This window comes from Amblyomma mixtum, chromosome 6, assembly GCF_055824585.1.
Source record: "Amblyomma mixtum isolate Tamu chromosome 6, ASM5582458v1, whole genome shotgun sequence".
Classification (NCBI taxonomy): Eukaryota; Metazoa; Arthropoda; class Arachnida; order Ixodida; family Ixodidae; genus Amblyomma; species Amblyomma mixtum.
In genome coordinates this window covers 155373866-155389040 of record NC_143017.1, presented here as the reverse complement: position 1 = coordinate 155389040, position 15175 = coordinate 155373866, and the positions used below count along the sequence as shown (strand labels likewise).

The following is a 15175-nucleotide window of genomic DNA, read 5'->3' as shown; positions in this document are numbered from 1 at the left end:
TTTGCGACAACGCCTAAAAAAAAAATAAAAAATCCAGAAGTATCCACTTACGGACCGTCTTTTCCAGCAATCAATGTAAGCTTTTTTCGTAGTACTTCTCAGCTTCTCACCAAACCTTTCGTGCTGTCCACACCAGCTATCATCATGAGACATCTGTTCCCTTCTGATCACTTTTGATGGCTTCAAATGAAGGTTTCAGACAAATTACAACAAGAATATGAGAGCTTGCGCAGTTCCAATCATTTTATTTACAGGAAACGAGAAAATACTTGAGAAGTCGCTGCGTAAGAACGAAATGCACTGGCAAAGAACCCACAGAGCAAGAAAAACTTTCTCCGTGCTTGAATATACCTGCAAGTAAATAAATGAAACAGGCTAGGTTACTTCATGCCACAGTTTAAGTAAAAAATTTCAGCACTAACAAGAACAGTGCAAAAAGAATGACGGCAGGTACAAATGAAAGTTACCTGGTATATAAAATTCAAAATGCAAGAGGCAAAAAAATAACAGGATGGTTACAAGTTCGTAACGTGAATTATCCAGTGTAAGCTGGCTCATGATCATGGAAAAATGGAGACATATTAAAGTTGACGCTGTAACCAAAAGGACACAGCAGCAGTGGCTGAGTGGTTAGAGTGTCCTCCTTGTACATGGGAGGTGCAGGAGTTCTTGGCAGATGTGGAAGGTGTTGGGAGGTGTCAGAGATGTTGGGAGATGTGGAAGGTGTTGGGAGAAGCGAGAAGTGTTGGGAGAGAGAGAAAGGAATTTTAATGAGGGAAAGGTGGAGAGGTCGGCCGGTGGTGTTGGGAGATGCGAGAAGTGTGGGGCAGAAGGTGAGCTTTACCAGCTGGTGCCCGGCAGTGGGCTTGGGGATGCGGACAATGGTGCAAAACTAAGGAAAGAGCTAAGAACAGCTAATGCGTTAAAAGCTCAGTGGAAATCATATTCAACTCGCCTGTTACATTTGCCCAACTATGATAGTGGCCACTACCAATCAGTACTGTGCCTTACATGCATGCAGCTGGAGCTCGCATCAAGCCATACAGGCTAGTTGGTGTAGATCAAACATAACTCACACGAATGCTTGAGCTTGTATCATGTCAAGGCACCAGCATGCACAAGGCAGCAAGCAGGTGCTTTCTGATAGTGCTGTCATTCTCACTCACCGTCAGCATATTATCACCACATCCCACATGATGCATTCAAAGAATAAAACCTGCACTGCAGATGACAAATTGCACTTGGCTTATATAGATTGATTACTGGATTTTAATGACAAAAAGGCTACTTTCACAGAAAACGAAGTGTTTGTAAATCAGAACAAGTCACAAAATGATTTGAAATAAAAATGCAGAAAAATCAGAAAAAAAAAATGGATTGAGCTACCCTCGTGTCCCTTCAAGGGTTATCCAGCCTATTACTATGCAACAAAGCATTACTATGGCACTTAAATATCTTGGCAAGAGCTTCCTTACGCAGGCTGAGTAACTTGCCTGGCGAACACTAAAACTTGAGATTTCCGATGGATGGCAGATCTGGCAACTTGATGTCCTTGATCTGCTGCGGCAGATTCATGTTTTTCACGGCTGACACAGCCCTTGCAGGAGCAGCTGAGAGGCCCGCCTGCAAGCAGCACACAGAGAAGTCATGGAAGTGTGTGTGTAAAGCATGTTCCAGCAAGTATCCAGACAGTACTCAAAAGCCTATGTCAAGGCCACCTCAAAAAAGAATCATGGAGTCTATTCTTCAACATGAAATCTGGGCAGAAACTGATAGCTGAACTCAAGCCATGATGATAATAGTGTCCGAGTGCCAACTAAGTGATCCCTTTAATATGAAATACATTGCACACTGCAAGCCCGAAAGACACTGTAAACATGTACAATTACTACTGCGATAATTACAGCAAGAAGGAATGAACTGAAACTTTAAACAGCAACAATAATGCTAATACTGCATTTTTCAGTTGAAGTTATAAAGCATTACCTCATACTCCTCGCTGCAGAATTTAGCTAATGTAAAATCAACACACAACTTTGATGTCAGTCATCCCTCTGTTGCCTTTTGGTACTGAGAAAAACAACCTCAGATCTGCTGCCAACACATAAGTCAGCTCCAATGTCAGGCAGCAACCCCTGAATACAGATGTCTATGGGAAGAATATCGCATCAGTGCATGCTCAGACCAAACTGCTCAAGCTTCCCGCTGAAATCTCAGAAGAAACACCTACTTTGAAGGGCTATAGACACCAAATTTTTTCTTGCATGTTTTCATCTTTCAAACAATGCGTTAGACATTGATATACGTGGAGCACCCTGTGGTATTCACCTACAACCGCTAAATAATTTATAATTGAATTTATTCTCTTATGCTGTTTCGATTCCGGTTTCATCAACCGAACGATGGCAGTGAAGGGCAGGTGACCTTTGAGTAATCTGAGGTATGAAGAAACGACGATACAACTGCTGATACGTCATTTGTTGTAATTCTAGCTCTTGAAGCACGTTAGTTTAAGTGCTACAGTGAGTCGAAACTATGCATCGGTGCTTATATTGAAGTTTCTCCACGCGTCATGTGACCTACAAGTCTGCTACATGTCACAGCCATCATTCGGCTGATGAAACCGAAACAGCATGAGAGAAGAAATTCAGTTATAAATTATTTAGCGGTCGTAGATGAATACCTCATTGATATCCATGTACTCTAAGGTCTACAGCATCACTCGTATGAAGAAAACACGCAATAAAAGTAGGTGTCTATAGTCCTTTAAAGGGAAAGTGATGGCAATTTGAAGTTCGTTTATACTTGTTTGATTATCACAACCTCATCATGCCCTTAGCACTGCATTTAGTCGCTAAAGGATTTCTGGTGACCTGTTTCCCTGCCTCTTGGGGTGACAGTGGGGTGAGCCAGTGGTGTTAATTGCGAGCCAAGTGGAGTGCTCATTGAAAGACACAGCTGTCATATTTTCATATCAATAACAAAAGAAGAGAACAACCGCAACATTAAAAGCTTTCAAGCACACACTGTTTGCCGCACCCAAAGCACGACACTTCACAGTGATGGATGCAGATTTCAACTTCAGACACTGCTTGTGTGAGCGGACGATTTCCTGCACCATCGAAGGAAGAAGCAATGTTATTTATCCAATCTCTGCTTGACTAACCACACTTATCACAGCCGGTCATCCTTCAGGTAAGAGTGAAAGCTTGCACTGGGCTCAGTAGCACAGCATAGCAGTAGCAGTAGCACACCAAACAGTAAATGACCACTCTGCATGTGCTCTTTTGAGGTAGCTTGTATCAGCCAATATCATTACACGCACATTAAGACAGAAAAACTGCCTGTAATTAATGACAGCGACAAGGAAGAACACAGTAACACGCAGCAGTTTCACCCTGAAGTTTGGCATTTCCTGTTCACACCCATTACTGAAACTGTGACAAAGTTTCAGTAGGTCTTGCTCATGCCAACAAGGGAAGCATGTGTCGACAGTGTATCCGTTAAGTCTGAAATTCAGTAGGTCTTGCTCGTGACGTGAGAAGTATATGTGTTGCAAGGAAAGTTTCAAAGCAGACTCTGTTGTCTGCCACTTGAGTGCTGAATTCATCTAGTCTTTTTCTGCAAATAATACCTCTTGCTTCTCTATCTTGTTTTGATCTTCGATCCGTGTGATGATCTCAGTCATGCTGGTTTCCAGGACCATGCCCCCCATGACAAGCTCGTTGAGAATGTAGTGAACCTACAGTGAAAAGAGTAAATGTCCCGAATTAAGAGGCAGCAGAAAAAAAATTCCTCTATGATTAGACTTTCTTATCAATGCGTTTGACCAGCAAAGCTACCACGATGTCCCTGGCCACAAGATTTCACACGACGCCCCATGACAGCGACATCACAATTATGTGACCACAAGATGGTTACGTGATGTGTTACTTCAACGACACCACTCACATGCCAAGTGAACCACTAAAACCTTCACTGTAAAAAATGGGAGCCATAGTTTCTGTCTACTCTTTCAAATAACTATTAATAAGAGCTAAAAGGCCATCAAGTTGTTTACTTTTTGATGTGCAAGCTTTTTTATAGCACTAGCAACATTGTGCTATCAAATTACTCTATGCAACAAGGGCACGGAAGGGGCTGTAAAAGCAACTTCTTACCAGTCCGCACAGTTTACTTCTCAAGCAACGATGAGCTGACTGCACACAGTATTAAGTTGAGTTCCTGCGTGGGCTAGTTGTTACGTCTCTTCCAGTTAGAGTACTAGCAAAACATGAAGGTGAACACATAATTATGTGTTCTTTAGCAAACATGTAACAAAGAGTTGGTTGCATATAAGTACGAAACTCAATGAGTGCACAATGCAAACAGATCAAACGAGTGACACAGTAGTAGATCATCATAAATATAAGAGACAAGTAAATGCTTGGTGTAATATGAAGTGGTTAAAGTGGCCCCTCTATGATGAATGCTCGCTCCCACAAAACTCCTGAACCACCGCCTTGATGATCTCAAGAAATGGTTTAGGCATAGAAGTGATGATCTCTTGTAATGACTAGGAAAGCATGCTGTGCCAAAAGAAGTTTTTCCCGAACACTCAATGTCAGCAGACAAATAAAATGCACAATATTTAGTTTATGCTGCTTTCCTGAACCTGAAATCTCTCCTTTGCTTTCTACTGACTCGTGTCTCCATGCCCATCCTGCTTTCTAAAGCCACGGCCAGCACCGCTGCCTTGGCCTATCCGGCTCACCTGAGCAGCGGGGCAAATCAATGCGAGTGCTGACTCTCCTTACTACCAGGTGCAGTATTATGTCACAGAGGAGCCTTATCCTTTTATCGCCCAAATTGCGAAGGAATCTAAGAGAGAAATCATTGCCTCTACATCATGCTACCTAAACTCAAAATCAAGAGCCAATATCAAAATTCTGTTAGCACTGCTAAAATTCGAGAAATCGGCATGTTACCAATCAGAAAAAATTTCCATTCAGTCAATTTTGTGCAGACGGTTTGAGTTGTGTGAAAGACGAAATCAAAGGGCTCGAATCAACTCAAAGGCCCAGAGACAGCAAACAATTTTTTATAGAACTGCCTTCCTATTATTTCTGGAACATTTGCCAGTAAATGAAACCTGAAGAATTTTGGATGCTGCTGGAAGTTGCATGCTAAAACCCCTTTTTCTTCAGACAGCTTACTCACAGTGATGGCAAGCATTCTGGACAGTAAGCGCTGGCTGCCAAGAACATGTTGATATCAAACTTTGTATGTAAGCTCCATGCAGTAATGAGTATAAAGCGTGCAAACGGTACATTGCGAATTCTCAATACTGGGCATGAACGGGTCGAAGGTGAACTAAAGAAGATTCTGAGCTTGTCTTTTTACCGCAGGAACTTGATCTACATGCTACGAGCATTCTTATAAAGTTCGAATTGTTATCCTGTGCATCTGATTTCCCTATCAAATCAGGTTAAACGTCTCGGCTCCCACCCTTTTTTTTTTTTTAACTTGACCTCTAGGAGCAGAGGTCAACCAATGTGTGGAGTGTCTTTCAGCCAGTCGCGTGGCGGCTTCGCTTTTGCTTTTATTTTGTTTTCTAGGGTTCCGTGAGTAAATAGTTTCAATCGCAGACAACATAGCTGAAAATTAGGCCCACAGAAATAAAAATACGCGTGGACGTTTTGCTTTTGCAGATCACTCCACATATCACTACGTACCACTCCGCCAATGGCAGAGAAGCAAGCAGTCACGCGACTGGCTGAAAAGCACTCTACGGGTTGGTTGACTCCTCCTACTCTCGGAGGTCAGTTAAAAAAAAAAATGCAGGAGCCGGGATGTTCAATCCGGTTTAATAGGAAAATCGGCTGCACAGGACAATCATTCGATGTTTCTAAGAGTGCTTGGAGCATGTAGATCGAGTTCCCGCAGTAAAAAGGCGGCCTAAAATCCTCTTTACTACACCTCTAAGCAACAAATGAGATGCTACTTTTGCAGCCCATTTGTAATCACAGCACACCGTGTAGAATCGTACACTGTTGAGACATTCATGGATTCATTGCAGCACTACCCATCTGTCACAGTGACAACTCGCCAAGCTCAATGGGAACATCTAGGGATACATAGATTAACAGAATATTCATATTTCTACTGTGAGCAACACACGAAATAAGACTGGTAAAATTGGAGAATAGCCACCTTGTCCACGTGAAAGATCAGGTCCAATTCACACACGTTCTCAAAGCACTTGTCCAGTGTTTCTACAAACACCTGCAAAATGAAAAAAATGGGAGAAAGCTATTCAAACAAATCATACGTGAGATACGCTGTACTCACAATGAATGCACTCTGGCATGCATCACATCACTTTCACCAAACCACAGCAGAACCTGACCATAACCACAGCTATACACAACTTTTAAAATGGTATTAAACCTCAATCGTGCAAACGTAAATGACATACAATCCACCACGTCCAATGCGTGCAGTGAGCTCAATATGGATTGTGGACAACCACTTTTGCTTCTAGCAGTTGTTAACACTGTGATTAGTAACTTGTTTTGCTTGACCAATGGACATGTCATAACGTGGCCAGTTGGTGCAGTTGGAACTATCATGAAAAATAAAATACATGAACTTGAGGCTTGTGCTCCTTGTCATGTGTGTGGATGGCACGCACCAGGAAAAACATTTTGCCTCCTCAAAAATGCAAGAGTGAGTATTTCAGCGAGCCACATGTTACTGCATCTGATAAACAACTGACTAAGAAAACTCAAATCATGCAGCTCAAATTGTGAAAAGAAAGCTAACATATTCCCTCTCATATTGAACTGTGCTCTCTGTTGTGAGAAAATGAGACAGCATCAGGAAGAGTGCCACGCAGATGTTAACAGATGGCAATGGTATATGGGCTTTAATATCCTGAAGATGCATATGTGTTATGAGAAGTGCTGTAGCAAGATTCTTTAACATGCACTAACAGAGCACAGCCCCCCACTTACATAAGGCAGCCGTGGCTGAGATTTGGCAGTAGACCTCATGCTTAGCAGCTGAATTCCTTAGCCACTGTGCCACTACTGCCGGTAAGTGCTGCTGTATATGTCCCACCACAAGTTTTCTGTTTTAAGGAGTTTGTTACAACTGGAAATCTCTGCAGTTTGCTGCACAGCTTATTTACTCCCAGTCTGTAATGGATGACCAGTTATTACACAGAGTACTCAGAAAATAATCTGTCATAATTCTCTGTTTTCCAAAGTCTTCATTACAAAATCTATCACCAGCACATACCAAGGGACAAATTTTTTCGTAGGTGACATAGCAGCTTGGACTCTATAAGTTACTGATAGATGGAATGCTGCTGAAAGTCATGTCTCATGTGCATGCATGCACTGCTAAACGTGCACTATGCGACAGCTGCTTGTTATGGGCAGTCCTGCAGCGGATATATAATTAATTCTGATCAAATCAGGAAAGTACATCATCCAAACTTGCTACTGAAAAAGCAGGACTGTCGTGTGCAATCTCTGCACCAAATTACAGTGCAAATAAGCAAGCGGTTTAACCGAGAGAAGCATTTTACGGTGTGAGTTTAGCATTGCAACAGTCTACACCTGAGCATTTTTGACAAAATGAGTGCTCCTTCACCTGAATCAGATCCAGGATGCCAAGTTCACTCTCTGAGGAATCCACACAGAACACGAAATACAGGGTAGCATAGTGGCGGTAAATGATCTTGTAGTCCGAGCCTCCAATGAGCCTGCAACAAGTGAGGCATTAGTGAATTATTTAACAAACCACCCAAACACATGCATACGAGCACTTTCAGGGCAACATAGTGTACCCAGAAGCAGTCTGTGCACTGAATGTGATTCGTGCAGCAAGACCAGCAAAATAAACGACTTGAGATAAAAGCTAAAAGATTAGCAAAATAAACGACTTAGATAAAAGCTAACAGAAAAATTGGTTTCTTTGCTGGCATCAGGTGCAGATCATCATCATCAGTCTGCTTCAGAACAGGAACATTGACCTCGAGTTACCCACGTCCTGCGCAGCCGAGAGCCTTTCTTAACAACACCGCTACACCTAATCCTCTGTCGTCCCTAACCAGTTTACATTTTCATTGAAATCCGTCTAGACACAAGTTGGTGGTGACCAGTTGTACACATTATGTATGCCACAAACAAGCCGCTCTTTACTTCTCAAATTAAGTTAAATAATTTCAATACAAGTCGCTCTTTACTTCTTAAATTCAGTTAAATAAATTCAATGACCTTAAAATTAATTTATAAGGGTTATTTCAAAGCGGTTCTAGACCGTTAAATCAACTGGAATAGTAAACTTACGTTCCTCCCTCCAAAAAGTTGCACACATTGTCATCCCTCTTGGAGACAAGCTGGAATGTTTCCCGAATGATCTGCTGCTGCGAGTCTTCGGGCTGTACGAATAAAAATAAACACACATACCGTATATCACAAAAGCAAGGCAAGGTTAGAAAAGATTACATCAAATATGACCTGAATTTTCTTTTTTTTTCTAAGCGAAAGTTGTCACTGGATAGCTTGCATATTGCGGTCTCGTGCCGTATCTTACTGACAGACTTAGCCTTCTCACCGCTAACAATCAACTCACGGCTTACTAGTTTACCTGGTAGTGAGGCGCTGGCAAAGAAAATCAAATCACGCACGCACTTTTCATGTGGAGCGGCCAGAGTGTTGTCAGAAACGGAGGGCAATTACTTACGTAATACTGATAAAACTTAGTGAGCCTGGGCTTCCCATGGTTGTTGAAGACTAATATTGCTTTTATCATCGTCGAATTGCGAGAACTAAACACGCATCGCTAACACACGCACGTAACTATTCTGTGGGAAATGGCACAAGTTGCAGGAAGCAGCGATCAGCAGCAGACAGGGCAAGACGTATCCATACCTACAGACTCAAAGCCGCAAAAGAATCCAATAAAATCCACCCCTTGGTTGCCAGTTATTGAAATTCTCTAGATTTGACACGGGCCTGAGCCATCCCCTATGTGCGATTTTCGGGTCAAGCTGCATGATGGTCAACGCGACTTGAGCCCTCGAGCCGTAGATCTAGTTATTAAGAAACTCTACTGACTCTGCTTCACCCAAAGCATTCAAAAAGAGAATAGTAAAGCAAATGGAAAACTTTGGTACTCGTTTCAGGTATGAAATTGAAACAGCATCGTTGGTGGCCGCCTACCTTAATTCGTTAGTTAAAGCCTAACTTATCAATGAGAAGCAAAAATGAGAAAGTTATAGAACGACAGAACGTGCCACAAATGGCGTCATCCACGTGCAGAACAAGCAGCGCGAAGTTCAAAATTTTCCTGACAGGAGCGCGTGTTTCGAATATCCCGTGAGACACTGCAATTTCCGCTGCTTCATGGTTTCACTGGTTTCACGCTCTTCCTTGAAATCATGGGGGAAAAAAAATTAAGAGGTTTAGGTTGAAGAAGGATGGACAGTTGGGCAAGTTGGTAACGGTTCAAATTGGAAAGTACAGCGCAAAAGAGCGCTGTACTCAGCGCTGTACACAGCGCGTTCTCAGCGCTTGTCTATTCTCTTTCTGTACGTCTTGCGTCTGTTTTGCTCTGTACCTTCCAATATGAAAGGTTTACGTTGGAGCTTTATTTCCAGAAACTGTGCCATTTGTAGCCACTTTTGGTGGGCTAAGAATTACTGATGAATCCAGGTAGCACCGAAAGATTGCGATAATGTTACATTTTTGTTACGCTCAAATGTTATTTCAATGTCCTTAATGTCCCTTTTTTCTAATGTTTTTGTAATGTTACATATAAATGTTCGAATAACCTTCCCCAAACATTCATGAAACATGTAAACAACATAAATGCAACATTCTCGAAAATGGTGAAGCAGCCCCGCACAAGCATGCAGGCCTGCCAGTGGTGACGGCACACAACTTACAACACTTTGCAAGAACCAACAACAAGAGTGACACCTTCTCCACTACACTACAGCACAGCAACTCGTATTCACTCACCTCCAAACGGATATCATGCCGCCGAGCTTATATACTCGCTACTGCGGCATGTCCCATGAGTGACAGTGGGGAATGGGTAATAACTAAAGTTTTGTGACAAAATAATGGGGCTCTTCATGTAATCTATGGCGATTACTATCTAAGAGATGTGGTTACAAGGTACTGTTAGTTGAAAAACGTCTTTACTCTAAGAACAGTGAGAAAATGTCTGGAAATCCGTGCTCGAAATATATTTGCAATGTTTTATAGTTGCGACTCTAACATTATAATAAAATTTAGAAGATGATATTAAAACAACGTTTGTTTAGAATGTGAAAGTAACGTTTCCTATGCAACTTATAGCGTTATATGTTAATTTTTAATGTTAATGTAAAGTTACTATGCAACATGTAACATATTACTCCAACTTACATAACATTTTATAACACTATTCTAATGTTCGGTGCTACCTGGGAAAGTTTTTCCGCATCTTCAACGATGTGAATCCTTTAATTAGATTTAACGATAATAATTAAACCACCAGCCAAAAAAAAAATATAATCTTTGCTTCAGTTTCTTTGTTTTTTTCGTTCGAAAATGCCGTCCTATAGACTCCTATGGAATTCCAGAGTTCTCGGTCTTCTATTCTATTCCTTTAGCTTCTACCATCCTCTACGACCATTCTATTGCTTTAGCCTCTAAACAAACCGAATATTATTCTCGCACTGAAAACACCCCTTTGGCGACAGTCATAATCGACATGAATTATATTATAAATTATATTATATAATTATATTATATATATTATAAATTATAAATAAATAAAATAAATAAATAAATAAAAATTATATTATAAATAAATAAATAAATTATAGCGGGACTGTTGAACATTACTTTGGTTTTCTGCGTGTTAATATTTGGCCCCACCGTACTGCTCTACCTGTCTAACTCATTGATCATGCTTTGCAGTTTAGAAGGTTTCGGCCAAGTACTACACCAGGGTGGCCTAGTAAGGGAACAGCAGTTCGCAGTTGGCAGCGATGTACTGGAAGTAGTACGAGAATATGTCTGCTTAGGGCAGGTAGAGACCGCAGATCCGGATCATGAGAGGGAAATTACTATAAGAATAAGAATGAGGTGGAGCGCATATGGCAGGTTCTCTCAGATCATGAATGGCAGTTTACCAATATCGCTCAAGAGAAAAGTATACAACAGCTGTATCTTACCGGTACTCACCTATGGGGCAGAAACGTGGAGGCTAACAAAGCAAGCTATGGAAAGAAAATTGATAGGTGTAACGTTAAGAAATCGGAAGCGGTCGGAGTGGGTGAGGGAACAAACGCGGGTAAATGACATCCTAGTCGGAATCAAGAGGAAGAAATGGGCTTGGGCAGGGCATGTAATGCGAAGGCAAGAAAACCGCTGGTCCTTAAGGGTAACGGAGTGGATTCCAAGAGAAGGCAAGCGTAGCAGGGGGCGGCAGAAAGTTCGGTGGGCGGATGAGATCAAGAAGTTTGCGGGGATACGGTGGCCGAAACTGGCAAAGGACAGGGTCAATTGGAGATACATGGGAGAGGCCTTTGCCCTGCAGTGGGCGTAGTCAGGCTGATGATGATGACGATAGCGGGACACACTGCGGAAGCCTGCGCCCGCGTTTCGGTTCGGTTCACGCAGTGTTTTTGAACTAGCGGTACTTTGCTACAAAATCTCAGATTGTGCGCGTCATTGAATGCAGTACAAACCCATTATTTTGCTACAAAACTTTTCTTGGTACCCATCCGCCACTGTCACTCACGGGACATCCCTCAGTAATGGGTATATAAGCTTGATTTCATGGTATCCGTTCGGAGATGAGTGTACCCGATGTACGAGCTGTATGCTGTTACACTGTATAGTGGAGCTCAAGTGTCGCCCTCGCTGTTAGTACTTGCAAAGCGTTGTAAGCTGTGTATCGTCACAAGTGGCGGGCCGGCATGTTCGGGCAGGGTTGCTTTACCATTTTCGAGAACGTTACACATATGTTTGAATGTTTAATTAATGTTAATCGAATGGTTATCTACAATTTTTTTCTCTTCTTCTTCTTCTTTATGGATTGTAAATTGTGCACTTTCAGCGTTTTGTATTGACCGCATGCTGTTGTGACTGCCGTGGCCCGCCCACAAGCGCTTGCGCTTCTGCGGGCACACGCTATGTACTGTATATATATATATCTTGCAATAAAATTCCTGTATGTATGTATGTAACATTACAAAAATGTTGAAAAAGGGGCAACAAGAACATCGAATTTAACGTTTGACCTAACAAAAATGTAACATTGATGTAATGTTTCGGCGCTACCTGGGGCATATACCAGTCCGTGTCTCATTTTTCTTGAGCAAACCTCTTGCCTATGCGCTCAAGGAAGGTGGAAGATATACGTGGTTCTCCATCATAGCACTTTTGACGTCACGTGCAAGCCATATTTCTGTACAGGTACTATGAAGAATACCCTGACAGCTAACTCACTATGCATCCTCGTTAAAGCCACCATCTGGCGAGATTGTCAGGCAGTGGCGGTCCTAGGGAAGGGAGAGCCCCCCCCCCCCCCCTCCCCCCAAAAAATTTTTGCATATTTTCCCGAACGTCCGTTTTCGGGCTCTCATAGGGCGAGATGTGATTTTTGGCGTAGAAATGGAAAGCTTTTGCGTCTTTGATGCGTCAAGTAGTCCCCTACTTTGTACGTTCACCGTGTTAGCGCCTGTCTTATTTCACACAATTCTACGTTCCACAGGATTATTTATTTATTTTGCTACATCAAAGACCCCAAACAAGGGGCATTAGATGAGGGGCGGGTTCTATAAAAATACCAACAAAAAATGAACATATTCTGTACAATGCGAACATGAAGGTTCAAAATACAGATGATGAAACAGGCAAACAGCTTATAAAATCAAACTGCAAAACGCTCAAATGCTTTTGAATACAAAAGAAGATATAAGACAAGAATAAAAAACAGGAAGAAGCGATGAACGGTGGGTAAGAATTCAATAAAGTATTAGAGAACAGTAAAAACCGCATAATAAAACAAAATGCAATAGGTCAACGTTAGAGGGGAAAGGTACGCGGAAACCTAAAATGTTTCTAAAGATATAAGCTTATCTTTGAATGCAAGCGTGCCTTCTATTATTACAGCGGCATTGGGAAGGCAGTTCCAATCTTTTGCTGTTCGGATGAAGAAAGACTGCGCAAACGTTTGTGTTTTTGGGCAAGGGTATGACACCTGTTGACTGTTTTTGTGACGAGCTGAAAACACGGAGTGTTTTGTGACGTAGATGCTTAACGGAAATTAATAGTAGAAACGATGAAAAAGGGCTGAACTGGCTAGTTTTCGACGGTGCTATAATAATGGCAAGCTGGATCGGTTCTTCAGATCGGTTACACTTGTGTAGGACGAATAATCGGAGTGACAAATCTAATGGTGCGATTTTGATAGTTTCTATGCTCTCAGAAAGGTATTCCTCATGTGGGTTCCAAATGGCGGCTGCATATTCTAATTTTGGGTCATTAATGTGGTGTAGGCTAGTATTTTTACATGTGCTGGGGCAAACTTCTTTGAGCGTTGAAGATAGCCAAGGGATCGGCTGTATGCTGCAGTGATATGGTTGATGTGCGTCGACACGTAAGGTCATCAGACAGGTGTAATCCAAGATATTTGTATGCTTTGGTAGCATGTAAACGAGAACCGCAGATAAAGTAACTACGTGGCATTAAGTTGGAGCGTCTATAGAAATGCATGACCTTACACTTAGGAATATTTGAAGACATTTGCCATTTTTCACACTAGCTTCCTACTGCTAGTAAGTCACGTTGTAAGCTAATATTGTCTTATAACATTATTAGTTATACAACAGGTTGGTAGTTATACAAGTGCAATCCGTACGTGATTGTCGAGGTATCGTGGTCCTTCCGTGCCCTCACAGTTACTTTTGCACTTCATGACTGGCACTATCATTCAATTTGAAATATTGTGAGACAAATATATCTGTTGTTTAACGTCCCAAGGCGACTCACGCTATGAGGGACGCCGTAACGAAGGGCTCCGGAAATTTCGACCGCCTGCAGTTCTTTAACGTGCGCTGACGTCGCGCAATACGCGGGCCGCTAGAATTTTTCCTCGATCGATATTCGACCGACGCGTAAATATATATGAATTATATAAGTTAATGGTTACGTGAACAATATTCATACATAAATCATAAATAGATATGAATTACATATGAATATTGTTCACGTAACCGTTAGCATTCACAGCATGAGTTATGGTATAACATCTTATCGTTCGCCATTGATTTTTCAACAACAAAGTGCACAAAAATTGTTGTACAAATAGAATGTAAATTAAAAATCGTTGCTTCTTTTTCTTTTCTTTTTTGGTATACGGAAGTCCGTCCGCCACCCCTATAGATCCGATCGCTAGGGCCGCCACTGATGTCAGGAGTCGTGAAAATATATGGCATCGATTCACCTGCGGGAACTTTTACGCCACGTAAAGACATTTTTTTTTCATTTACAGGCGCACGATAATAAGATCAAACATACGCAGTGAACAGCTTTTGCAACGTACGGGCTGACACGGTATACAAATCGTTTGGTTTTTCTTCACTGCTGCTCACTATATATCTACACCTATTTCTTTGCAGCCACTTATCCCATTAGACTGGGGTGGCTTCGTTGGTGTCTAGGATGATGCTCTATTCTGCCACCTTCGCAGGGGACACTGCTTTGAGCAGGAAAAAGGGTAATGGGAGTGTTGAAGGGTTGTGTGGGGAGAGTAACCAGCCAAACAAAGCCACGCGCAAGGGCATCTGAACGCCTTTCGGGACCGGCTAGCATATTTGTCGTCATTGGCCTGCTGTCGAACCGCTACAAGGGCGCCCTCTCTCTAGTGGGCACTGAAACTCCTCAGACAACACCAAACGACCAAATATCCTGAGGATGTCCTCAAATGGTCAGAACATCCTCATCCCGAACAGGACATACTGAGTACCTTTTGAGTGCATCGATGGATAAATTTCCTTATGAGGATGTCCTCAGTTTGTCCTTTGCTGGACGACTCGAGGATGAAAATTCTTCAAATGACCTATAGTCGTCCTATCACAGGACAATATTGTGAAATTGAAGCAAGGGCGTCCGCAGAAGTTTTT

At 42.0% G+C, this 15175-nt stretch overlaps 1 protein-coding gene across 2 annotated transcripts; it reads right to left on the bottom strand.

Annotated features, from left to right (window-relative positions):
• Positions 1 to 225: 225 nt before the first annotated feature.
• or (AP-3 complex subunit sigma-2 or) lies at positions 226 to 8923 on the bottom strand. Of its 2 annotated transcripts, none has more exons than XM_089549824.1 (7): positions 8734 to 8923; positions 8337 to 8428; positions 7639 to 7750; positions 6193 to 6264; positions 3635 to 3742; positions 1476 to 1623; positions 226 to 351 (listed from the first exon to the last, which is right to left on the bottom strand). In XM_089549824.1, the coding sequence occupies exons 1-6, from the start codon at positions 8800 to 8802 to the stop codon at positions 1504 to 1506; spliced, it is 573 nt and encodes a 190-aa protein (XP_089405950.1). In that variant the 5' UTR covers positions 8803 to 8923; the 3' UTR covers positions 226 to 351; positions 1476 to 1503. The 2 variants fall into 2 exon arrangements, with proteins under 2 accessions (XP_089405950.1, XP_089405949.1); XM_089549823.1 differs by having other exon boundaries at positions 1494 to 1623.
• Between the last annotated feature and the right edge of the window lie 6252 nt (positions 8924 to 15175).